General features: G+C 47.0%; 1 protein-coding gene across 4 annotated transcripts in view; it reads right to left on the reverse strand.

The window, feature by feature from the left end:
• mad1l1 (mitotic arrest deficient 1 like 1) overlaps window positions 1-27,220 on the reverse strand; it is a 1,358,866-nt gene that overhangs the window by 1,076,472 nt on the left and 255,174 nt on the right. For all 4 annotated transcript variants that reach the window (XM_072481041.1, XM_072481043.1, XM_072481040.1 and 1 more), the window contains exon 11: window positions 10,804-10,948. In XM_072481041.1, coding sequence (XP_072337142.1) covers window positions 10,804-10,948 — 145 coding nt within the window. The remainder of the gene's footprint in view (window positions 1-10,803; window positions 10,949-27,220) is intronic.

Here is a 27,220-nt window from a genome sequence, read left to right on the forward strand (position 1 = left end):
CCAGTGCTCCCAGCCCCTAATAATGTCCCCATCCCCGTCCGCGGATCGGCTCTTCCCTGACTGTGGTGACGCTGGACTGAGTCTGCAGCCGCCACGCCGAATTCCCGACAGGATGGGACCACACGCGGCCCACGCCGTTGGGAACTCAGCCGGTCGGGGCAGGGCAACAGGGAGGGGGGCGAGCCTCAGGCAATGTCCTGAGGCCATCAAGACGTGGTGCACCATACTCCTATAGTACGCCGCTTTGGAGGGGGTGAAGCATCGCAAAAGCGGCCGCGCCCCCGATTTGGTCGGAAACAGGGATTCTCTGGCCGATCGCCGAAAGCGATTTCGGCGTCGGCAACCGGAGAATCCAGCCCATGGTCAAATGGAGTCAAGAGTGATGTATTAGCATAGATAGAGAATGGTTAACAGAGAGAAAACAACGAGTAGGCATAAAAGGGGCATTTACAAATTGGCAGGCTGTGATTCGTGAAGTGCTGCAAGGATTACTACTGAGGCCTCAGCTATTTACAATCTATGTTGATGACTTCAACAAAGAGACAGCATAATTTTTATCTAACATTACAAAGTTAGGTGGAAGTGGAAGTTGTGGGAAGGACAGAGAGGTTGAAAAGTGATATAGGCAGGTTATGTGAGTGGGCAACAAGATGGCAGATGGAGTAGAATGTGCGGTTATCCACTTTGGTCATAAGAATAGAAAAGCAAAATGTTTTTAAAGGACATGAAATTTGTAAATGTTGACGTTCAGTGAGACCTGGATGCACTCGCACATAAAAACTCAAAGTTAGCACGTAAGTACAGTAAGTAATTAAGAAGGCAAATTCCATGTTGGCCTTTATTGCAAGGTGATTGGCGTACAGGAATAAAGAAATCTTGCTACAAGTGTACAGATCTTTGTTAAAACCACAGCACAATTGCACTTGCATTAGACGCAATGTAGCAAAGGTTCATTACAGTGGTTCCTGGGATGAGGGAGTTGTCCTACGATCAAAGGCTGAGTAAATCTGGCCTATAGTCTCTGCAGTTTGGAAGAATCATAGAATTTACAGTGCAGAAGGAGGCTATTCGGCCCATCAACTCTGCACCGGTCTTTGGAAAGAGCACCCTACGTAAGCCCACGCCTCCACACTATCCCAATAGCCCAGTAATCCCACCTAACCTTTTGGACACTAAGGAGCAATTTAAATGAGAAGTGGTCACATTCAAACACACAAGAATAAGAAGTGGCTTAACAGATGAGACAGAAAGATAGTTTACGCTGGCTGGGGACACAGTCTCAGGATAAGGGATTTAGAACTGAAGGAAGGAGAAATTTTCTCATTCAAAGGGTTGCGAATCCTTGGACTCTATAACCCAGAGGTCTGTGGAAGCTCCATTGTTAACTATATTTAAATAAGGGGACATATAAGGCACAGGTGCGAAGTTGGAACAGAAGCACAAGATCAGCCACGATCGTATTGAGTGACAGAGCAGACTTGATGGGCTGCCTGGTCTATTCCTGTTCGTATTTTTTGTATTCTTGCATTCCTGTTCCTAAATTATTCAAATTTATAGATAGACAAATCATCAGCAGAATTTACAGTGCAGAGGAGGTCATTCGGCCCACTGAGTCCACCGGCCCTTGTAAAGAGCACCCTACTTAAGCCCACATTTCCACCTTATCCCCGTAACCCCGGGCGCAATTCTCCCATCGGGAGACTAAGTCCCGACTCCGGAGTGAAAACCGGAGTGTTTCACTCCGGCTTCGGAGGCCGTTCCCAGCCCCCTATTCTCCCGCCCCCAGGGGGCTAGGAGCGGCGCCGCGTCATTTACGCGCGCCGGGCCTTGACGCCGCGTAAAAGCGGCGCCACGTAAATGACACGACCGGCGTCGCGTAAATGATGTCACCCGCGCATGCGCGGTTGCCGTCCTCCCTGCGGCCGCCCCGCAAGAAGATGGCAGATCGATCTTGCAGGGCAGCGGAGGAAAGGAGGTCCTCCTTCAGAGAGGCCGGCCCGCCGATCGGTGGCCAACGATCGCGGGCCAGACCCCTTTTGAGCCCCCCCCACCCCCCCCACCCCCCGGTGCAGGAACCCCCCCCCACCCCCCCCCAGCGTTCCCGCGCTGTTCCCGCCGGCAGCGACCAGGTGTGGATGGCGCCAGCGGGAACCTGTCGTGTTCGGCAGGCCGCTCGGCCCATCCGGGCCGGAGAATCGCCGCTCGCCCGTTACCAACGGCAAGCGGCGATTCTCCCAGCGGTCAGCCGTGATTCGCGCCTCGCCGGTATGGGGGGGGAGGCGGCAATCGCGTGCGGGCATTGGGGCAGTGCCCGGGCGATTCTCCCACCCGGCGGGGGGGGGGGGGGGAGGATTCCGTCCCCCATCTTTTTGGACACCAAGGGCAATTTAGCATGGCCAATCCACCTAACCTGCACATCTTTGGAATGTGGGAGGAAAGCAGAGCACACAGAAGAAACCCTTGCAGACGCCAGACACGGGGAGAACAATGCAAACTCCGCACAGACAGTGACCCAGGCCGGGAATCCAACTTGTGGACCCTGGAACTGTGAAGCAACAGTGCTAACCACTGTGCTACCTTGCCTCTCAGGACCTGTAGATTTCCATCAGAGGATGGGGTGGTTTGCGGCGGGGGGGGGGGGGGGGGGGGGGGGGGGGGGTGCTAGAGCATTAATAATAAACACAATGGGTCCTAGGTATACCTGCCTTTTTGTGGAATATGTGGAACAATCTTTGCTCCAGTCCTCGAAGACCTGCTCCATTAACTAATTTTCCAGTATAATGACATCTGTTTCTGTGATGTTTCCTGCTCTTGATGTGAACTCGAACATTTCACTTTGCTTCCACTTTCAACCCTTTTCCTGTCTTCACATGATCCATCTCAGACTTTTTCCTTTCTCACCTTCCCTGTCCCTATTTCAGGATAGGCTATCTATTAACATTCAATAAGCCCACTGACTCGAACAGCCACCTTGGCCACACTTCTTCCATCCCATTTAGTCAAAGAACTCTATTCCATTCTTCCAGTTCCTCAGGCTCTGCCACATCTGTTCTAATAATACTTCCCATACCAATGATTCTGATAAGTCTTCCCTTTAGTTCAGCAAATATTCTCTCCCATAGTGCTCAACTGATCTCACAAGCCTGCGTGTTCTTTTCCCACACAGATTCTTTCAGCATTTCTCTCATTGTCAGAAGAATGATAGGGTTTCCTTATCCACATCTTGCACCCACCAGCCTCCACATTCAATACTTCATCTTCCATCATCTCCAGCATCATTATGGCACCTCGAAACACTTCTTCCTCTCCCCTTTCAGCATTATAAATGCAACCATTCCCTCAGCTATACCTGGCTCCATTCAATTATCCCAAATGGTCCTTCCCCTTTACACAGAACCTTTCCGTGTAGAGGAGATGCAACACCTGCCCTTTTACCTCCTCCCTTCCCACTACCCTGGACTCAAAACACTCTTGCCAGATGAAACTGCAATTTTCTTGTACGCTTTTCAATTCAGTACACTGCATCTGATGCTTATGACATCCTCTAGAATGTGCAGAACAAACCAATGCTCGCTTTGCGGAACACCTCTGTTAAGCCCACAAGCATGATCCTCAGCTTCTGGTTGACTGCTGTTATTTTAATTCTTCCATCTTCCTCCACCAGCAATCCCATTCTGATCAAGGGCCAGGGAGATAAATCATGGCCCAGGTGCTTCTCCATTTTCTGGGCCCTTATCATTAACCCACTTAACACCCTATTCTCACATCCTTTGGGTGCTCAGAATTGGGAACAACAGTCACAGTCTAGTCAAACTGTTTTATATAGGCTTAGCAACACTTCTAGATTTTTGTACTCGATGCCTCTGTTTACCAAATCCATTAATAGCTAAAATTTCTTATGATACAACCAAGGCTTTGACAGATAATTACACACAATTTGCTTGTCCATATCATGCAACCAGCTCCACTTCTTTGAACCTGGCACAATGCAATATCTTGACAGCAACATAAAGGCGACTTGAACCTCACAAGCACTACAAACAACAAATCCATGTACATAGGAGAATATCTTATACTAATAGTATATTCAATTGCTGCATGACTACTGGTTTCATTTACAAGTTTAAAAATGCCAAAGCCTTCCAGTAAATTGGCAGAAAAATGCTACTTCTATACGCATAGGTGGGCTTTGTTAACAGTAGAATTACACCTTGCATTTAGTGACAAATATTTTCTCATTTTGAACTGAATCTTGCCACACTTACAAATACCCAGCATGGATCAGCAAAGTACTTCAGATGCCAGAATTCTTAAATATAAACAGAAAAGGCTGGAAATACCCAGTATGCTTGACAGCATTTGTGGAGAGAAACAGAGTCAAGACTGCAGGTCCCCAATCTGCACTAGTTCTGCCGAAAGGGTACTGACCTCTGTTTCTCTCTCCACCTCTGCTGCCAAATGTGCTGAACATTTCCAACACTTCCTGTTACTATTGGAGCAAACATAAGTCCCTTTTGACAGCCTTCCAAAAAGCAATCACACTTCTCGTGAGCCTCTCATTCCCCTTCGGCAAGAAACCCAGCAACAGCTGCCGGAGATCTGGTTTGGCACAAATTAAACATGATTTTCCAAAATTTAAAGATATGAAAACAACTTGCTGAGCAACCAAAATTGATAATTGGTAATTGAAAAAATATATTAATATAAAAGACCATTAAAAAATGCAAAGCATCAGATATAACTTGTAAAATCATTTTTGCCTTTATGCATGATAAGCAGAGCTAGAGGGGCAGAGGAGTCCCCAAGTCTTGGTCGCCAGAGTAGGGGATGGGGTCCAGTGTCGAGATAAGGAGTCGGGTTGAACTAAGACTGCATTCGTCTCTGGTGGCATACACTCCAAGCTAGCCTTGGCAGAATTCATACGAAAGTGGGATTCGGAAGCGGGTTGCCTTTCAGCCTCCTGCAATAAAGTTACTCTGAAAATCCCCTAGTCGCCACACCGTCCGCCGCCTTTACTGAGTAGACTGAGGGAGAATTCAGAATGTCCAGTTCAGCACGTCTTTCGGGACTTGTGGGAGAAAACCCGAGCACCCAGAGGAAACCCGCGCAGACATGGGGAGAACGTGCAGCTCCGCACAGACAGTGACCCAAGCCAGGAATCGAAACCGGGACCCTGACACTGTGAAGCAACAGTGCTAACCACTGTGCTACCAATTTTAACGCCTTCCAGATTCAACAATCGAGTTCAAAAAATTCAGATCCTAACTTCTATCCCTATTTTGGCAGAGAACAGCTGTTGGTAATGATTCTGTATTTGCATTTATAGGTCCTCCACACCCATCTTTTGTTTCTTTACATCCACTTATCACCACTTTCTCAAGGGCAATTAGGGATCGGCAAGAAATGCTAGCATAGCCAGCAATGCCATAGCCCATGAATGAATTTTTAAAATTACCATCTATTTCTGCCTTGCACCATTATCCCTTTCATCATTTAGTCTATAATACTTTCCACCAATCATAAGCCATTTTTCTTCTTTCCCCATCCCTTCATCTGAACTTGCTTAAAAACGTACATCAGTATTTGGAGAACGGTGAATCAATCAGCATAGATTTCTGAAAAGGTCATGTCTGATCAACCTTATAAACTGTCATGAAGAAATAATAGAAGATAAAGCATGTGCAATGGGTATGTTTTGTATCAAATTCCAAGAAACATTTAATATAAAAGACTTAGGACAAACATAAAGCCACATGAACAGAATATGGCAAAATGAATAGAGAGTTAATTAGAGGTCATGAATTGAAGGTAAAAGACACAGGGCGATTCAACAGATGAGAAATATGTGGCGAAAATGTTTGCTATTTTCTACAAACCAAAATGATCTGGACTTAACAAAGGAGGGAAATTAAAATTAGCTAATGAACCCAAAATTAAAAGTATGGTAAACTGTGACCAAGGACTGTGGAAGATTAAGGCGAGAGGATGGGTTAACAGGTCACAGCTGCAGTTCAATGTAAAAAAAAATATGAAGTGAAACAAATAGCAGAATGCAGGAATTAGACCTTAAGTGCTTGCATTTTAATTGGAAGTAAAGCAAGAGGATATGCTTCATGTTGTTATGATTACGGACCCAGATCCCAACAAACTGCTGCTCAGTTTAAAAACTCAAAGCAGACTTGCCGCTTGCTATGGCGGAGATGCTTGAATGATCAGTTGATCCCAAGAGCAAAGCCATAGGTAGTCTTAGGCTACTGGCAGGATCCACCAGGCCAGTAAGATCGGAGGGAAGAACCAGACAAACCACAATCCAAAACAAGTCATCAACGGCGGATCAGCTCGTATGGTATCAATGGCTGCCACGGCGGATGAAAGCTGCAGCAATAGGGAGATCCTGGTTCCCCTGCCACTGAAACTGATCTACCCTCTTTCAAGGACCATGTGTCTCCTGATATGCAACTGCACACCCACGTTAAAAGTAAACCAGCACAGCCCCCACGCAGATTGGTGAAAGGTGAAGGAGACAGGACCAAGAGATCTGGATATACCTAGCTTTAGACTAGAATGTAGGCGGTGGAGTTTGCTTCAGTCAGAGGAACAGGAGAGAGGTCCAGCAGCTTCCTTCACGACTGAGCAACCCTCTTCAAGACCTACTCTGCTCCCACCGCATTGACAAACGGCTAGAAAAGATGCAAAATTTCAGAACCTGGAATGTACGAACACTCATGGATAATGAGCAAAACAATCAACCCGAACAGAGAACTGCCCTTGTTGCCAGTGAACTCAAGCACTTCAACATTGATGGCGCGTCCTGCAAGACACCCAATGGGAGGCAAAGGGCTACTTCGGGAAAATGGCACTGGTTAAACTTTCTTCTGGAGAGGAAAACCCAAGGATCAGCCCAGCATGCATGGAACAAACTCATCAACCGACCCTCGGAACTCCCTGTTAGCATCAACAAGCACCCCATGAGCCTCCGTTTCCAACTAGCCAAGAATCAACAGGCCGTGAATGCATGTCAATGATGAGTCCAAAGAAGGTTTCTACTCAACCCTGGACACAATACTCTCCTACATTCCGAAGGAAGATACGATCATCCTCCTTGGGTACTTCGATGCCAGGATTGGAAAGGACTCCCAAATCTGGAAAGGAACCACTGGAAAGGAAGGAGTTGGGAATTGAAACTCCAACAGAGTTCTCCTGCTCACCAAATGCGTGGAACATCAGCTTATCAATAACACACTATTCCACCAAAAATACAAATTCAAGACTTCCTGGAGACGTCCACGATCATAGCATAGGCAGATGATCAACTTCGCCATTGATCGATCCCATGACCAAAAGGATGCCATCATCAACAAAACGATGACCAATGCAGATGTCTACTGGATAGACCACCGGCTCATCCGCTCCTCTATGTCCATCAAACTCCACCAGAAGCAGCGGAAGATGAAGGAAACAGTTCAGGAAAAAGATCAACATTGAGCAGCTTCAAGAGCCAAGCATGCAAGTGAACTTCCAACAATGTCTTCTCCAAAATCTCCAATGTGCCCATTATAAGGCAGTGGAGGAAAACTGGAAAGAGCAGAAGGCCATCATCTCAAGCTGTGAGGAAATCCTTGGCTACAAGACCAGGAAACACCAAGACTGGTAGGACAACAGCGACCACACCATCCAAGACCCCATAGATGAGAAGTGGAAAGCTCTCCATGCCTGGCAAAACAACATAACCAGTGAGGCAAAGAGAAGAGCTCATCAATTAGTCACGGTTAAGGTACAAAAAAATAACTAGGGAAATCGAGAACTATGGTGGACTGAGAAAGATAAGGGGCTGCAACTTCTTGTTGACAAGAATGACACCCGGGCTTCATGTAGCCATCTGGGATGACCACTTCCAGAATACAAAATGGACATTTACAAAGATTGCAGGGAAAAATGGACAATGTTAAGAATGCAAGCAGGCACTGAGCCTGTCTGGAGCCGCAGCTCCCAGACAAGACTGAAACTGTAGGCCCATTAGCATATGGATGGCCCATCTCCGGGAGCAAAGGAAGATACTTAAGTAACCGATCTGGCCCCTGACCTCGCGGCGCCAGTTCCCCAAACCGAAAGCAGAAAACAAAGCAGGTCAACGGCCACCTAGGACACGCCCAGGCATCAGGGCACCCACCCCTTTATTGGTCAAGATCAATACGAGTGATCAAGATACGGTCCAATTGATTTGGGCCAAGTTCAAGGCCCGCCCAAAAGCGCGCGAAGCCCCTTCGGGTATAAGAAGGCGGCCCCAAGAGAGAATCTCTCTCTTGGACTCGGCTCTCACAGCGGAGAGACCCGTCCACCAGCTGCACCAGAAGCAAGTAAGTCCAAGGTCAACGCTCGCTACCAGACGGATGATCTTAAGTGTTCCCCTTCATATCTTCGACCCCAGCAGCCTCAGATCCGAACAACGGCCATTGTTCCTCTGACTGAGTGGGCGCCCGAAGCTAAGTATAGGCTTTAGCAGTAGTGATAGTTTAGTCTGTAGTATTTCGTGCATGAGTAGATATTGCTGTGTGTGTAAGTAAATAGTGACTTTGAACTAACTAACTGGTGTACCGACTCTTTGATCAGTATTCGGGTTTGAGCCTTGTGGCCGTATCGAAAGATACCTGGCGACTCTAGAGCAAACATAATTAGGATTAAGGAAGGCGACCATATTGACCACCATATTCAGAGGCAACCAAAGAGAGCAACATTCATCAGTGCCACCACGGCTATATGTGGACCCAATCTGGTGCAGAGTAAGGACGGAATCCCTTTCGATAGAGCGAACACTTCAGAACTCCTAAAATGTGATAGAATCACAGATGAGGAAGTGTTGGAGGAAATACCCCAACAGCTCATCAAAAATGATCTTGGGCTTCCATCAAGCATGGAGGAAGTCGAAGCCGCCATTAAACACATGAAGAATGGATAAGCCTCCAGGAATGGACAGGTTCCCAGCAGAGATTTTCAAAAAGGAGAAGAGGTCACCCATCATCTCCATCCGTTGTTGCTGACAATCTGGGACATAGAAGAAATCCCTGCTGACCTCGGAGATGCAGTCAGCACCCCCATCTTCCAGAAAAGAGACAAAGCGGACTGTGTGAACTACTGAGGAATCTCCCTATTCTCCATCGGCAAGAGGATCGTCTCCCAAATACTCGCGAGCCGCCTTCCCCCAGTCTCTGATGAAATCCATTCAGGAAGCCAGTGTGGCTTCCAACCAAACAGTGGAACAGCAGGCATGATTTTCAATACTCGGTAACTTCAAGAGAAGAGAAATGCCAGGAGCAACATCAACTACTCGCCATGTCCTTCATCGATGTGACCAAGGTATTTGACTCAATAAATCGAGAAGTTCTGTCAAAGACCAGCTGTCCAGAGAAATTCATCACCATCCTCTGACTCCTCCACGACAAGATGTAGGCGACAGTCCTCACCAACGGAATTAAGACAGAAACTTTCAAGATTAAGACTGGAGTCAAGCAGGGATATGTCATCACCCCATCCTTTTCTCCAGTTTCATCACCATCATCCTTCACCTCGTCAAGGTCAAGCGTCCCAGGAGTGGACACCGTCTACAGGATGGACGGAAATCCAAGATGAAAATAATACTGACATTGCTCGTGGAACTTCAGTATGCAGATGACTTTGCCATCTCCAACCTCTCAGAAGAGAATCTCCAAGCCATGCAGGATACCTTTGGGAAAGCATACCAAAGAATCAGTCTCAGCCTCAAACTCCAAGAAAACTCAAGTCCTTTACTAACCCGCCTCAGGGCAAGATCCAGTCTCTCCCTCCATCAAGATCAACGGAGAACCCCTCTCAAATGTGGAACATTTCCCACACTTGGTGAGTCACCTTTCCTCTAAGGCTGACATCGGTGCAGCGATCCATTATTGTATCCAATTCATAAGCGCCTCCTTTGGACACCCAAGGATGAGAGTCTATGATGACCGCAATATCCATGCTGACAAGTGTACAAGGCATCGTCCTCCCAACTCTTCTATACGACTCAGAAACTTGGACAATGTACCGACGCCACCTCAAGGCCCTGGAGAGGTGATTAACACTGTTCTCCAAATTCTCCACAGCTGGGAGGACAGGCGTATTAACCAGTGTCTTTGATGGAGCCAAGAGTACCAGCATTGAGGCCATGATCATCCAAAACCAACTCCCCTGGGTCGGCCATGTGCTTAGGATGTCAGAGTTCCGACTTCCAAATCAAATCTTTTTTGCCCAACTCAAGGAAGACCTCCAAACAAGGGGAGGACAACGGATGCACTTCAAGACACCCTGATGGCTTACTTCAAGAAATGTAACATCAACATCAACGCTTGGGAGACCCTTGTTCAGAAGAGACCTACTTGGTGGAACCTCTGATTGAACGGACACAATTCTTCAAGGACAACCAACAAGAGGAGGCCCAGAAAAGAAGCCTGAGAAAGAAATACCAGCAATCTAGAGTCCAAGGACGATCCCACTTTCTGGAAACACCTGCCAAGTGTGCGGTTGAATATGCAGCTCTAGGATCGGGTTCATCAGCCATGCAAGAACCCATGGAAACCATGACCACTAACACGGAATTTCTTAGGTGGATAATCACACTCAACAGCGAGTGATCGCCGAAGACAACCACTTCCTTACATTCATCACATAAGATCACTGAAAGGTAATAGCCCACACAGGTAACATCAGACAAAAAGGCAAACTGAATGTCCAATTTTTTTGTGAAGAGGCATAGAATACAAAGCAATTGCATACAATTAGCAATATGCATACCTTGATAAGTAGAATATTGCGTTTCTCCATGCGTCGGGCATTTGCTTCCTGTTGTTCCCGTTTCTTCTGTTCAGAGAGAAGCTGGGTCCTCAACTTCAAAACTTCATCTTGAAGCTGTTGACGAGTTTTCTCCAACATTCGAGCACTTGAATAGATAACAAGCAGCAGATTAGAAACACACAGAAGATAGGACAAAAGACAAGTTACTTTCTTAGATTCTCATGAGACATTTAAGTTAAAGCTATTTCCTCCAATAAAGTGAAGGTGGAACACCAGCAGAAGTTGACAGACAGAGGGCGCGATTCTCCACTCCCACGCTGGTTGGGAGAATCGCCTGGGCCGCCAAAATTTCCGGGGACGCCGGTCCGACGCCCTCCCGTGATTCTCCCAAGAGGCGGGAACGGCCCGGTCGAGTTTCGCGGGCCGCAGGCTGGAGAATCGCCGGAGACACCCAAAATGGCGATTCTCCGTCACCCCCGCTATTCTGAGGCCCGGATGGGCCGAGCGTCCAGGCCAAAACAGCGGGTTCCCCCCGGCGCCGTCCACACCTGGTCACTGCAGTCGTGGGCGGTGCGTGAAAGCTGGGGGGGCGGCCTGCGGGGGGATCCTGCACCGGAGCGTACCTCAGATGTGGGGTGGCCCGCGATCGGTGCCCACCGATCGTCAGGCCGTCCTCTCTGAAGGAGGACCTCCTTCCTTCCGCGGCCCCGCAAGATCCGTCCGCCATCTTCTTGCGGGGCGGACTTAGAGAGGACGGCAACCACGCATGCGCGGGTTGGCACCAGCCAACCCGCACATGACGTCCGTTATGCGGCGCCGGCCGCGTCATCTATGCGGCGCCGCTTTTACGCGGGCGACAAGGCCTGGTGCGGGTTGATGACGCGGCCCCAATACTGGCCCATTGTCAGGGCCTGAATCGGTCGGGACCGGGGCCGTTCCGCGCCGTCGTGAACCTCGACGGCGTTCACGACAGTGCGGCCATTTCGGCGTGGAGGTGGAGAATCCCACCCAGAGAGTTTCAGATTATCAAACCTAGCAAATTGTTGGATCTGCATGCTGACAAATCCTTTATAATGGACTGTATAATGGAGTCTTGAAAGAGGTGGCTGTTAAGATACTTGATGCATTGAGTTTAATTTTCCAAAATTACCTAGATTTGGAAAGGTTGCATTTGATTGGAAAATAGCAGATTCTTTATTCAAAATTGGAGAGACACAAAGCAGCAAACGGTAAGCCAGTTATCTTAACATCTGTCATATCAAAAATGTTAAAAGATATGAGTAAATATTTTATGTCCGGGCACATCGAAAAATTGTTATTGTAAAGCAGGCAAGTTCTAAGGTCCAGCCACTTTGGGAATCCAGGGAGAAAGTGAGCATACAAGATAAGGGTGGAGGTGTGCGTGATGTAGGATCGGGGTTGGGAATCTGTGGGGTCGTCAAGGGGGTGACATAGTTACCCAGGATTTAGAAGTGATTGTAATTCTTCTCACTCTTCCTGGGTAACTATTTGCGCAGTATAGTCAGAACATCCGAAGTCTCTGATGGTGAAATCAGCCAGAGTAGTTCTTTCTTCGAACACATGAACTCGGAGGAGTTGACAATTTAGCCTCTCAAGCCCGCTCCACCATTCAATATGATCATGGTCGATCTCATCCCGGCCTCAACTCCACCGTCCTATCTGTTCTCCATTACCAATTAAAAATCTGTCTAACTCCTCCTTAAATTTACTCACTATCCCAGCATCCACTCTACTCAGGGGTAGTGAACTCCACAAATTCACAACCCTTTGGGAGAAGGAGTTTCTTTAATATTTTTGCTGAAAGTCATGAATTTCCCCTTTTAACTGTCTGCCATTAGTTGTTTTCTGCCTTTTAAATCTAGAAACATAGAAAATAGAAAGAGAGACCATTCGGCCCTTTGAGCCTGCTCCGCCATTCATTGTGATCATGGCTGATCATCAAGTTCAATATCTGATCCTGCCTTTTCCCCATATCCCTTTATCCCCAAGAGCTACATCTAATTCCTTCTTGATATTACACAATATTTTGACCTCAACTACTTTCTATGGTAGTGAATTCCTCAGATTCACTGCACTCTGAGAAATTCTCCTCACCTTGGTCCTAATACCTGGAATGCCTGACTGTGAAGTGCCGCCCATACTACCTTCCACGTGAGTTCACTTCAGCCAATATCACAGCGGTCTACAACCCACCCCAAGCAGAAGTGAAGAAGGCGCTGGACAAACTGTACACCTTTATAAACAACAACGAAACAGAACACCCGGAGGCCTTGTTCATCGTGGCCAACCTCAAGAGTGTACTGCCAAAATTCCACCAGCACATCTCCTGTCCCACCAGGGCAACAACACTCTTGACCACTGCTACACGAAAATCAAGCATGCATTCCATCCCCCGACTGCACTTCAGAAAATCAGACCATAAGACGGTGCTCCTTCTCCCGGCATACAAGCAGAAACTTAAGCAGGAGAATCCGGCTAAGAAGGTCGTGCAGTGTCGGTCCGAGGAAACAGAAGAGCAACCTAAATGGGTAAGCCACCACCGTCACAGACTTCATCAGTAAATGTGTGGATGATTGCATGCCAAAGAAAGCAGTACGTACGTTCGCAAACCGGAAACCATGGCTTAATCGGGAGATTGACTCCTTACTGAAGGATAGGTCTGAGGCTTTCAAGTCAGGCAACCCTGATCTATACACGAAATCTAGGTACGACCTCCGCAAAGTCATCTGGGATGCCAAGAGAAAATATCAGACCAAGCAAGAGTCATAGACTCGCGTTACAGACTCTTGTTGGTTGTGGCAAGGCCTAAACAACATAATGGGCGACAAAGCGAAGCCGTGCAGTATCTCCGGCAGCAGCGCACCTCTCCCCGATGAACTCAATGCATTCAACGATCAGTTCGAGCAGGAAAGCATTGATCCGCTGTCAAGTGCCCCAGCAACCCAAAACACACCCATACCCACCGTCACAGCTTCCGAAGTCAGATCGGCCTTCCTGAAAGTGAACCCTCGGAAGGCGACGGGTCCAGGTGGGATCCTTTGTCGTGCACTCAGAGCCTGCGCGGACATCTTTAATCTGTTCCTAATCCGCTCCGAAGTCCCCACCTGCTTCAAGAAGACCACCAGCATATTGGTGCCAAAGAAGAACCAGACAACATGCCTCAATGATTACCGTCCGGTGACCCTGACATCAATTGTGATGAAGTGCTTCGAGAGGTTGGTCATGAAGCGCATCAACTGTCCGACCCACGGATGGCAAATTTTATTTTCTCCAGCCTAAGAAATTTTGCCAGGTCGGACAGCCAGTCTGCAGCCTTGGTGGTGCTGCCAATCACCAGCAGAACAGGATTCACCGGTGGGCGACCAAGGAGGCAAAGCTTAGGGCGTCAGCCACCCTTTCCATGAATAGTTCTGAGTTTGGGCTTATCGGATACCCCGAAGATAGTTACTTTTGGGTTTGGCTCCACCCTCACTCCCACTACTATGGACATGGCCTCAATGAAGGTTGTAAAGTACCCAACAAGTCTGGGGCAATCTCAGAACATGTGGGTGCGTTTGGCCCAGCCTCCCTGGCACCGTTCTCATTTTCGGAAATCGGAAACGTCCAGAGGTTCTTCTACCAACGGGTGACCTGGTATCTGGGAATACATTGTTGTTTCTTTGCGGAGGAAATTTTTGATCTGAACGTATCTCAGGTTGTTTCTTCTTGGTAGCTGGAACCTCTCCTTGAGTTCCCCTAGAGGCCTTGGGGGTGCAGACCGGGGGGGATCTGAACAGGAAGAGGAACCTGGGTAGCACGTTCATTTTTAGCGTCTGTATTCTCCCTACAAGGGAGTGGGCCCCATTTCTGCCGGTCCTCTTTGACTTCCTCCACCAGACTTGTCAGGTTCCATTTGTGGATCCGTGTCCAGTAATGGGCTATTTGGATCCCTATGTAGCATAATTTGGTCTGGGCCTGCTTAAACAGCATTCTCCGGGGTGAGGAGGAATTTCTTCACATGTAGAGTAATGAATCCCCTCCCTCCCTGAGGTTCGCGGAAGTTCAATCACAGAGAACCATTCAAGACAAATCAATAGGTTTCTGGATACAAATGACATCAAGGGATATGTGGACAGTGGGGAAAAATAGCGTGGAGGTAGATGAAAAGCCGTGATCTGCTTGACTGGGGAAGCAAACTTGATGGGTCAAATGGCCTCCCCCTTTTCATATTTTCCTAACATAGATTTGGGGCACTGCTTTTGATAAGAATATATCTGTTGAGCTAAGTTAATATCCTTAAAACATTTTTTGACTTGTCAGACAAGAACGTGGAAAGGCAAAATGAAAATACTCCAAATTAGCTGGAAAAATCAAAGGGTGATGTGTGGGTCAAAAAGGAAAAAAGAAATTGAAGGAAATGGGATGAGTATGGTTAAACAGAACCAGGTCGAAAATAGAGTAGGAGTATCAAATGAAAATTGGAGCAAGATAAAACAAATGCAAATATGTTCCGACGGGTGCTTATATGTTTTTGCTACCTCAGCCCTCCCTATGGATTTTCATTGTTTTCTTGTGAAATATTAAAAGAACATGAGAGTAATGAAATAAACTATTCAAGTGACCCAAAAGGAGTCAAACATCAGAATAACCAAGAAATATTGATTTATGTCAAATGGTTGCTTCTGGGAGGAGTGGAAGGAAACTAACAATATTTCAAACATATATTGTATATGCTCCAGGATTTATATGCAAGTGAAATAGACATTCCAGGTGGGTTTAAGTGACTGAAAACTGTTATGTATCTCTTAGGATACTTAGGAACACAAGAGGAAATGTGTAAAGTAAAGATGATCTGCTCAAGAGAGTTCAGAATCAGAAAACAGACTGGGAAATCAAATTCTCATATTTCAAAAGATTCAGAATCATGCTGGCAGTCCAATCTATTAGTCTTACTTTAATCATCAGTATTGTCATGGGAGTGTCCCTTTAAGAAATGTTTTTGTCTTATCACATGGCTTCAGTGATGTCATTGTGTGGGTGGAGCTGGACTGTGGCACTGGGAGTTGGTTTTACTTTCGCTTTGAGTTTGAACTGGTTTTATTCTGCACAGGTTGAAAGAAGGTTTTTCTCTATCTGCATTTTAAAAGCTGTTTCCAGACTGCTTGATAACTTGAAACTGTTTTCAGGAAGAAATTCAAACCTGCTGTTTTGGAAAGAAAACAGGAGCATCCATACCAGGTCTTGAGTTCTATGTGCTGGGCCACACCTTTGAAAAATGTTTTCTGGTTTATGGGACCTTGTTATTAAATTGGAACAGCTAAAGGGGGAATTTATTAAGGATTATACATAGAGTACTGTAGCTGTATAGGGTACTTATGTTGGTAGTTGATAAAAATGCTTACTTCTAAAAATGTTAACTAAATTTGCAGAATAAACATTGTTTTTGATTAAAAGTGCTTAAGGCCTCTGTTGAATAGCACCTGAAAGGCAGGCCCTTGTGCTCATCGTAACCAAAATCAATAAACAGTTGTAGGTCAGGTGAACTCCATGATATACTTTGGAGTTTTCTAAACCCTGGCCCATAACAGTATAATCAATATTCACAAACTAAACAAAAGAGCAAATAGAAAATAACTAAACAAAACAGTAACTCGGAGCATGAGAAGCCTTGATCTTGCCTGACGGACCACAGACTTTGTTTTTGAGGAAGTGACATCTCAAATTAAGAGAGGGAAAGAGTGTGGGATTGTGGGATAGCAGAAACCAACATAATAATTTTACCACCATGCTGGATAAAATCGTCTTATTCCATACAGGGTGTGAATCTGAGACTTTCTTAGTCTACATGGCTCAATTCAACGATGAGCAATGCACATCATATAGCTAATCTATCAAAAGAGAAGCCTTACAACACCAGGTTAAAGTCCAACAGGTTTGTTTCAAATCACTAGCTTTCGGAGCACTGCCCCTTCCTCAGATGAAGGAATAGTGCTCCGAAAGCTAGTGATTTGAAACAAACCTGTTAGAACATAGAACATAACAGCGCAGTGCAGGCCCTTCGGCCCTCGATGTTGCGCCGACCTGTGAAACCACTCTAAAGCCCATTTACACTATTCCCTTATCGTCCATATGTCTATCCAATGACCATTTGAATGCCCTTAGTGTTGGCGAATCCACTACTGTTGAAGGCAGGGCATTCCACGCCCTTACTATTCTCGGAGTAAAGAACCTAACTCTGACATCTGTTTTATATCTATCTCCCCTCAATTTAAAGCTATGTCCCCTCGTGCTAGACATCACCATCCGAGGAAAAAGGCTCTCACTGTCCACCCTATCCAATCCTCTGATCATCTTGTATGCCTCAATTAAGTCACCTCTTAACCTTCTTCTCTCTAACGAAAACAGCCTCAAGTCCCTCAGCCTTTCCTCATAAGATCTTCCCTCCATACCAGGCAACATTCTGGTAAATCTCATCTGCACCCTTTCCAATGCTTCCACATCCTTCCTATAATGCGGCGACCAGAATTGCACGCAATACTCCACATGCGGCCGCACCAGAGTTTTGTACAGCTGCAACATGACGTCATGGCTCCGAAACTCAATCCCTCTACCAATAAAAGCTAACACACTGTACGCCTTCTTAACAACCCTCTCAACCTGGGTGGCAACTTTCAGGGATCTATGTACATGGACACCGAGATCTCTCTGCTCATCCACACTGCCAAGAATCTTACCATTAGCCCAGTACTCTGTCTTCCTGTTATTCCTTCCAAAATGAATCACCTCACACTTTTCTGCATTAAACTCCATTTGCCACCTCTCAGCCCAGCGCTGTAGCTTATCAATGTCCCTCTGTAACTTGTAACATCCTTCCGCACTGTCCACAACTCCACCGACTTTAGTGTCATCTGCAAATTTACTCACCCATCCTTCTACGCCCTCAAGGTCATTTATAAAAATGACAAACAGCAGTGTTGGACTTTAACCTGGTGTTGTAAGACTTCTTACTGTGTTCACCCCAGCCCAACGCCGGCATCTCCACATCATATCAAAAGAGAATTCTGCAATTATTTTAATAGTTTGCTGCAAGTCAAATATTTAAAATTCACTGCCTTATTTCATCTGAAAATGATGCAGTAAAATAAAACTTTTCCTACAAAAAAGGTCAATCGAGGTCATATTTAAACAATGAGCATTTTATCATTTTAATTTATACTGCACGCAGTTCATAGAAATTCTGATGAGCATTCTTGGTCGATTTATACATGATTTGCCAAACAGGTTATGCATCTATTTCCCAAAACTGTGCATAAACAAGCAATTGACTGACATAGCCTTTTATCAGTGGAGATGCATCCTCGTATCAAGGATGAAATGTTACGATATATGCTCGCAAAATGCTATTTAACTAAATTATCTTTTAATAATGTGTCACACTTCACACATCTGAAGATTTCCCCATTTCTATCCTCCTCCCTTGCTTCTTACAGTACTTCCTCACAAACTGAAATAGAAATTTGGAAGTATACGCATCTCTCCCTTTGCAAGTAAGTCTATAAGTATATATCTCACAATCTTAAGGTGCTTAGTTACTTGTAACATTATATTTGCACGGAATTTCACATTAAAAGACCTATCAAACAGATGTTTATGGTATGTTATCATAAATATGTTTATTATCTCTAAATATTGGGTTATTATCCCATAACAGCCTCCCCGAACAGGCGCCGGAATGTGGCGACTAGGGGCTTTTCACAGTAACTTCATTGAAGCCTATTTGTGACATTAAGCGATTTTCATTTTTTCATTCATAACAGGAGAAAAACAAACAGTTCATTTTTCCTGCATTTTATGAAGTACAAATTGCACTAGGAGACAGGTGGACATTTTCAGCATTACCTGACGATGATAGTTTAAATCAGTGTCTTTCAAACCCTTTTTTCCCAGGACCCACTTTTGCCAACCAACCGGCTTTCATTACTCTTGCCAGCCAACCTTCGTGACACACGCCACGTTCACTTACCTTTAATATGAAAGGGGAGCCTGCTTGGTCCTCACAATCTCACTGCAATCAAATTCACAGAAGGGGAGGGAATTGCACACATCAGTTGCAGACTTCAGCCAGTTCCTTTGAACCGTCTTTGTGAGAACAGAAATTCAACCTCACACACGTAGGTCGCCGTGAAGGGCAGCAGCAACAAAATGCTTGTTTTACTCAGCAATGGATGCTCCTGGGAGATGCTACCCCAGAATACTGACAGCGTTATGGGATTTTGGGGCATTTTAATGTGCTGTCACAGGTCAGTACAACAGCTAGCCTTTTGATTTGGACTCAGCTATAAGTTAATAACTGACCCTGGGGTCAATTTCTCACCCACCACTTCTTTTTCAAAATCCGAAACTTCTCCTCTCATTTGCCAGTACTTCCCTGCATATAACGCACATGCACATGAGCTTTCCATCGTTATTTGCCATTAGGACAATTGACAAAACCATACCTCAAGAAATCATCTTTGTACTGCTTTGTCCCGGGTTAAGTTTCTTCTTGTCGGCTGTTAACCAGAGGCCCTAGAGATCTGGACAGAGCTAACACTAGCACTGTTCTGTCCTGCCATGAATCTCCTGGCAGCTCTCTCCAACAGATTCAGATGTGAGAACCTGGGCAGTCGGTACTCTGCTGATTTGTGTCTCTGGCCACCTCTTCATTGTAAGACAATGATTCATCTTCACAGTACCCTTGCTTTGCTTGCTAGCAGCTAGAATGTGGAAGAATTTCTTCTCCATAATTTGGGGCCAAAACCACATGCATACAGGGCGCTTAAATGCTGGCACTTAGGGTCGGAAGACTGCACACAGCCTCATTTCCTTCTCATTTAAAAGGCAACACCTGCCACCATTCTCAACAAAAATGCTGGTAGCGGCCGTTGGACACTTTTCCCGCTATCGGGACCACTGCAGGAATGCTCCGTGACCCTCCCGACACCCGCCCGCAACCCACACTTTTAAAAACCCTGATTTAAAACTATAGGTTATTGTTTCAATAAACGCCCTCAAATTTAAGGCCTAGTTGGTGAATTAGGAATTAATCTATTTTTTTTTGAACCATGCAGACTTGGAGATAGAGTAATAAAGCAGCAGCAATAAATTCACTAAAACCCTGTATGAAAATAAGGAACAGCAGGCATAAAATTCAGACACTGAACAAGAGTTCAATACGGACCTGTATAAAATACAAAAGAGCCTAATGTGTAACCTTCAGGAGGTTCCGGGTGCCGCGATGACCAGCTGAGTCGCACGTTTCGGCAGCTCCCGGTGAATTTTGACGGACACTTTTGTCAACGGCAATTTTGACGGCTAAAAGCACTGTGCGGTAAACCAGAAGGGACTCCCTCCTGGATACGGATGAAAAAAGGAGAAAGTGGCCGGATTGCAGTGGATCCTTTAGAACAGCGGCAAGGAAGGCAAGCAAAAACCAAGATGGCATCGGAAGGTGGCAGTTTAACATGGGGCCCTGAACAACAAGAGTTCTTGAAATGCTGTGTGGAAGAGCTCAAAAAGGAAATGAAGAAAGAGCTGTTGGCTCCGATACTACAGGCGATCGAAGGGCTAAAGGAGGAACAAAAGACCCAGGAGCGGGAGCTTCGGGTCGTGAAGGCAAAGGCAGCCGAGAATGAGGACGACATACAGGGCCTGGTGGTGAAGACGGAGACGCATGAGGCACATCAGAAACGATGTGTGGAAAGGTTGGAGGCACTGGAGAACAACGCAAGGAGGAACAACCTGAGGATTCTTGGTCTTCCTGAAGGTGCGGAGGGAGCGGACGTCGGGGCATATGTGAGCACGATGCTGCACTCGTTAATGGGAGCGGAGGCCCCGGCGGGTCCGTTGGAGGTGGAGGGAGCATACCGAGTGATGGCGCGAGGACCGAGAGCAGGAGAAATTCCCAGAGCCATAGTGGTGAGATTCCTCCGTTTTAAGGATAGAGAAATGGTCCTTAGATGGGCAAAGAAAACTCGGAGCAGTAAATGGGAGAACGCGGTGATCCGCGTTTATCAAGACTGGAGTGCGGAGGTGGCGAGAAGGAGGGCGAGCTTTAATCGGGCCAAGGCGGTGCTTCATAAAAAGAAGTTAAAATTTGGAATGCTGCAACCGGCAAGACTGTGGGTCACATATCGAGGGAGGCACCACTACTTTGAGACGGCGGATGAAGCGTGGACTTTTATTGTGGAAGAAAAACTGGAATGAGCGGGTTATTAAAAAGAACATTTGAACAAAGTGGTGGGGCGAATGTGGGGGGCGAAGAGGGGGTTAAAAAGGGGGGAAAGAGGAGTTTTATGTACTAATCCTGCGATGTGGTAACTTTTCTCTCTTCCACAGGTGGTGATGGGGGGAGGAGGGGAGGTGGAGGAGATGGGGCGTTGGCCATTGGGGGCGGGGCCAAGGGAGAAGCGCGGGCTTGGTTCCCGCGCTATGATAATCATGGCTGGAATAGAGAAGCAGGAAGGAGGGGGCGTCGCACGGTGCGAGCCGAGGTCACGGGGGGAAGCCGAGGTCGGCCAGAGTTTGCTGACTTCTGGGAGCAACATGGGGGGAGTAATTACGCTAGCGGGGGATCTAGCGGGGGGGTGGGGGGGGGGGGGGGTGGGAGGGGGGAATTACTGGGTTGCTGCTGCTGGGGAGAGGGGGGAGCTGGTATGGGAGGGGATGGGCGGGGGGGCACCGCCTGGGGGAGATACAGCTGCGTGGGAACCGGGTGAGGAGCTGGAAAAAGGGGATGGCTAATCGACAAGGGGGGGTAGGAAGCCCCCCAACCCGGCTGATCACGTGGAACGTGAGAGGGCTGAACGGGCCGATAAAGAGGGCACGGGTACTCGCACACCTTAAGAAACTTAAGGCAGATGTGGTTATGTTACAGGAAACGCACCTGAAACTGATAGACCAGGTTAGGCTACGCAAAGGATGGGTGGGGCAGGTGTTCCATTCGGGGCTAGATGCAAAAAACAGGGGGGTGGCTATATTAGTGGGGAAGCGGGTAATGTTCGAGGCAAAGACTATAGTGGCGGATAACGGGGGCAGATACGTGATGGTGAGTGGCAAACTACAGGGGGAGACGGTGGTTTTGGTAAACGTATATGCCCCGAACTGGGATGATGCCAATTTTATGAGGCGGATGCTAGGACGCATTCCGGACCTAGAGATGGGAAAGCTGATAATGGGGGGAGATTTTAATACGGTGTTGGAACCAGGGCTGGATAGGCCGAAGTCCAGGACTGGAAGGAGGCCGGCAGCAGCCAAGGTACTTAAAGATTTTATGGGGCAGATGGGAGGTGTAGACCCGTGGAGATTTAGCAGACCTAGGAGTAAGGAGTTCTTGTTTTTCTCCTATGTCCATAAAGTCTACTCGCGAATAGACTTTTTTGTGCTGGGAAGGGCGTTGATCCCGAAGGTGAGGGAAACGGAGTATACGGCTATAGCCATTTCGGATCACGCTCCACACTGGGTGGACTTGGAGATAGGGGAGGAAACAGGAGGGCGCCCACCCTGGAGAATGGACATGGGACTAATGGCAGATGAGGGGGTGTGTCTAAGGGTGAGGGGGTGCATTGAAAAGTACTTGGAACTCAATGATAATGGGGAGGTCCAGGTGGGAGTGGTCTGGGAGGCGTTGAAGGCGGTGGTTAGAGGGGAGCTGATATCAATAAGGGCACATAAAGGGAAGCAGGAGAGTAAGGAACGGGAGTGGTTGCTGCAAGAACTTTTGAGGGTGGACAGACAATATGCGGAAGCACCGGAGGAGGGACTGTACAGGGAAAGTCAAAGGCTACATGTAGAATTTGACTTGCTGACTACGGGCACTGCAGAGGCACAATGGAGGAAGGCACAGGGTGTACAGTACGAATATGGGGAGAAGGCGAGCAGGTTGCTGGCACACCAATTGAGGAAAAGGGGAGCAGCGAGGGAAATAGGGGGAGTGAGGGATGAGGAAGGAGAGATGGAGCGGGGAGCGGAGAGAGTGAATGGAGTGTTCAAGACATTTTATAAAAAATTATATGAAGCTCAACCCCCGGATGGGAGGGAGAGAATGATGGACTTCTTGGATCGGCTGGAATTTCCCAAGGTGGAAGAGCAGGAAAGGGTGGGACTGGGAGCACAGATCGAGGTAGAAAAAGTGGTGAAAGGAATTAGGAGCATGCAGGCGGGAAAGGCCCCGGGACCGGATGGATTCCCAGTCGAATTCTATAGAAAATATGTGGACTTGCTCGCCCCGGTATTGACGAGGACCTTTAATGAGGCAAAGGAAAGGGGACAACTGCCCCCGACTATGTCTGAAGCAACGATATCGCTTCTCTTAAAGAAGGAAAAGGACCCGCTACAATGCGGGTCCTATCGACCTATTTCCCTCCTAAATGTAGATGCCAAGATCCTGGCCAAGGTAATGGCAATGAGAATAGAGGAATGTGTCCCGGGGGTGGTCCACGAGGACCAAACTGGGTTTGTGAAGGGGAGACAGCTGAACACCAATATACGGAGGCTGTTAGGGGTAATGATGATGGCCCCACCAGAGGGGGAAACGGAGATAGTAGTGGCGATGGATGCCGAGAAAGCATTTGATAGAGTGGAGTGGGATTATTTGTGGGAGGTGTTGAGGAGATTTGGTTTTGGAGAGGGGTATGTTAGATGGGTGCAGCTGTTGTATAGGGCCCCGATGGCGAGCGTGGTCACGAATGGACGGGGATCTGCATATTTTCGGCTCTGTCCCCATTATTGTTTGCACTGGCGATTGAGCCCCTGGCGATAGCGTTGAGGGGTTCCAAGAAGTGGAGGGGAGTACTTAGAGGAGGAGAAGAACACCGGGCATCTTTGTATGCGGACGATTTGCTACTATACGTGGCAGACCTGGCGGAGGGGATGCCAGAAATAATGCGGATACTTGGGGAGTTTGGGGATTTTTCAGGGTATAAATTGAACATGGGGAAAAGTGAGTTGTTTGTGGTGCATCCAGGGGAGCAGAGTAGAGAAATAGAGGACCTACCGTTGAGGAAGGTAACAAGGGACTTTCGTTACCTGGGGATCCAGATAGCCAAGAATTGGGGCACATTGCATAGGTTAAATTTAACGCGGTTGGTGGAACAAATGGAGGAGGATTTCAAGAGATGGGATATGGTATCCCTGTCACTGGCAGGGAGGGTGCAGGCGGTTAAGATGGTGGTCCTCCCGAGATTCCTCTTTGTGTTTCAGTGCCTCCCGGTGGTGATCACGAAGGCTTTTTTTTTTTTAAAAAGGATTGAAAAGAGCATCATGGGTTTTGTGTGGGCCGGGAAGACCCCGAGAGTGAGGAAGGGATTCTTACAGCGTAGCAGGGATAGGGGGGGGCTGGCACTACCGAGCCTAAGTGAGTATTATTGGGCCGCTAATATTTCAATGGTGAGTAAGTGGATGGGAGAGGAGGAGGGAGCGGCGTGGAAGAGATTAGAGAGGGCGTCCTGTAGGGGGACTAGCCTACAGGCTATGGTGACAGCCCCATTGCCGTTCTCACCGAGGAACTACACCACAAGCCCGGTGGTGGTGGCTACACTGAAGATTTGGGGACAGTGGAGACGGCATAGGGGAAAAACTGGAGCCTTGGGGGGGTCCCCGATAAGAAACAACCATAGGTTTGCCCCAGGGGGAATGGATGGGGGATATGGAATGTGGCAAAGAGCAGGAATAACGCAACTGAAAGATCTGTTTGTGGATGGGAAGTTCGCGAGTCTGGGAGCGCTGACCGAGAAATATGGGTTGCCCCAAGGGAATGCATTCAGGTATATGCAACTGAGGGCTTTTGCGAGGCAACAGGTGAGGGAATTCCCGCAGCTCCCGACACAAGAGGTGCAGGACAGAGTGATCTCAAAGACATGGGTGGGGGATGGTAAGGTGTCAGATATATATAGGGAAATGAGGGACGAAGGGGAGACTATGGTAGATGAACTAAAAGGGAAATGGGAAGAAGAGCTGGGGGAGGAGATCGAGGAGGGGCTGTGGGCAGATGCCCTAAGCAGGGTAAACTCGTCGTCCTCGTGTGCCAGGCTCAGCCTGATTCAGTTTAAGGTATTACACAGGGCGCACATGTCTGGAGCACGGCTCAGTAAATTTTTTGGGGTGGAGGATAGGTGTGCGAGGTGCTCGAGAAGCCCAGCAAATCATAACCCATATGTTTTGGTCATGCCCGGCACTACAGGGGTTTTGGATGGGGGTGCCAAAGGTGCTTTCAAAAGTAGTGGGGGTCCGGGTCGAACCAAGCTGGGGGTTGGCTATATTTGGGGTTGCACAAGAGCCGGGAGTGCAGGAGGCGAGAGAGGCCGATGTTTTGGCCTTTGCGTCCCTAGTAGCCCAGCGCAGGATATTGTTAATGTGGAAAGAAGCCAAGCCCCCGGGGGTGGAGACCTGGATAAATGACATGGCAGGGTTTATAAAGCTAGAGCGGATTAAGTTCGTTCTAAGGGGGTCGGCTCAAGGGTTCACCAGGCGGTGGCAACCGTTCGTCGAATACCTCGCAGAAAGATCGATGGAATGGAAAAAAGAAGGCAGCAGCAGCAGCCCAGGATCGGAGGGGGGGGGGGGGGGGGGGGGGGGAGAGGCGGGAGGAGGAACCAGAAGGACTCTCAGGGTTGTTAATATATACTGTATAATATGTATAGGCCGTTGCGACAGATAATTATATATTGGACTGTTAAATTATATTTTTGGAGAGTGTTACTTGTGATAAGGCAGTTGCCAATTAGGGGTAGTTTTCATTTTTGTTATTTATTATTTATTCATTTTTGTTTATAAAATAGGTCATTGTTATTTGTGCTGTTATAATATTGTGTAAAGGATGCACAATGTACTGTGTTGGTTGACCAAAAATTTTCAATAAAATATTTATTAAAAAAAAAAAATGTGTAACCTTTAGAAGGGTTGGAACAAAAGTAATTCTTTGAACCTCATAAGTTTGGAACGTTAATTTCATTTTCTTTTCTTCGACTATTTTAGATTTGAATAAATAAAAAGAAACAGTAGTCCATTCAACCGTCTGTCACAATAAAGAAGCTCTGCCATTGTAAAAATTACGTTTCAGCTACTCCACGGGCATAATGACTGGGTTCACCTATTCAATTAGCCTCAATCAAGACATCAAAGAAAGTGTGTGTTTGCAGGTGAAGAAAAATGGGGAAGGCTTCAGGACATCAAAATTCAATTTTATGGAAATGAACAGAACTGAATTAATTTGTTCCATTAGAATTCTAAACAAAATGAATAGAAAGGAGAAGAATACAGGAAAAACTGGTTGAACCAATTTGTTGCTGTAACTATGACGCTATGTGAGAACTCACGCCCCTTTCAGCAGACTCAACAGACAAGGTACCTTTTCTCAAACAAAGGAGAAAGTCAGAGGTAACTAGTGGAGGCATTTAAACTTATGAATATATTTGATAGGGTCAAAATGATGTTTCGACCGTAGACGATCCAAAACTGGAGGTCATAAGATAAATCAAATATGGGTTGTTACAACATGGAAACACACTGCCACAAGTAGTTGTTGAGGCAAGCTCGATCCTATTTCCCATCAAACTGTTGACTACCTAATTTCCCACCCTGCCTTCTATATTACTGGTTTTCTCCCCTCAGGTAATGCTCCCCCACCTCCAATAAAAACAACTCCCGACTCCTTCGGCCTTGCAAACACAACCCATCTCCACGCTCCCGAACCTCTCCAAAGTCCTTGAACATGCCATCACCCACTAAACTGTGCCCATTTTCCCTCAAATTCCATGGATGAATACCTCCAATCAGATTTCCGTATCTGCCACAGTAGCAAAACAGCTCTTCAAGTCACAAATTACAATCTGACAAAGGTAAACCATATTATCCCATCCTTCTCAATCGGTGTGCAACTGTTGATACAATTGACGACACCAATCTGTTCCAATGCCTCTCCATCATTGCCCAGCTGATTACACTTGTCTGGTATCTAATTGTACCCAGAGAATAATTTCCAATGGCTTCTTTTAACTCTCGTACTATTACCTCTGGTGTTTCCCAAGAAACTATCCCTATCCCCTTCTTATTTTACATCCACATGATGCCCGTCCGTGCCATCATCCAAAAACTCGGAGCCAGTTTCCACAGGTATGCAACAGCACCAAACTCTACCTCACAACCATCTCTCAACCCATCCACACTCTCTAATTTGTCTGACTACTTGTCTAACATCAAGTACTGTATGAGCAGAAATTCCTGCCGACTCAATACTGAAAAAACTGAAGCCAATGTCTTTAGTCTCTGCTATGAAATCAGCCCCATTACCACTGGTTCCATCCCTCTTATTGGCAAACTTCTCATCATGCCATATCTGACCCCAAGATGAACTTCTGATTATATTTTCACACCAGACTGA

This window comes from Scyliorhinus torazame, chromosome 17 (assembly GCF_047496885.1).
Source record: "Scyliorhinus torazame isolate Kashiwa2021f chromosome 17, sScyTor2.1, whole genome shotgun sequence".
In the NCBI taxonomy this organism is placed as follows: domain Eukaryota; kingdom Metazoa; phylum Chordata; class Chondrichthyes; order Carcharhiniformes; family Scyliorhinidae; genus Scyliorhinus; species Scyliorhinus torazame.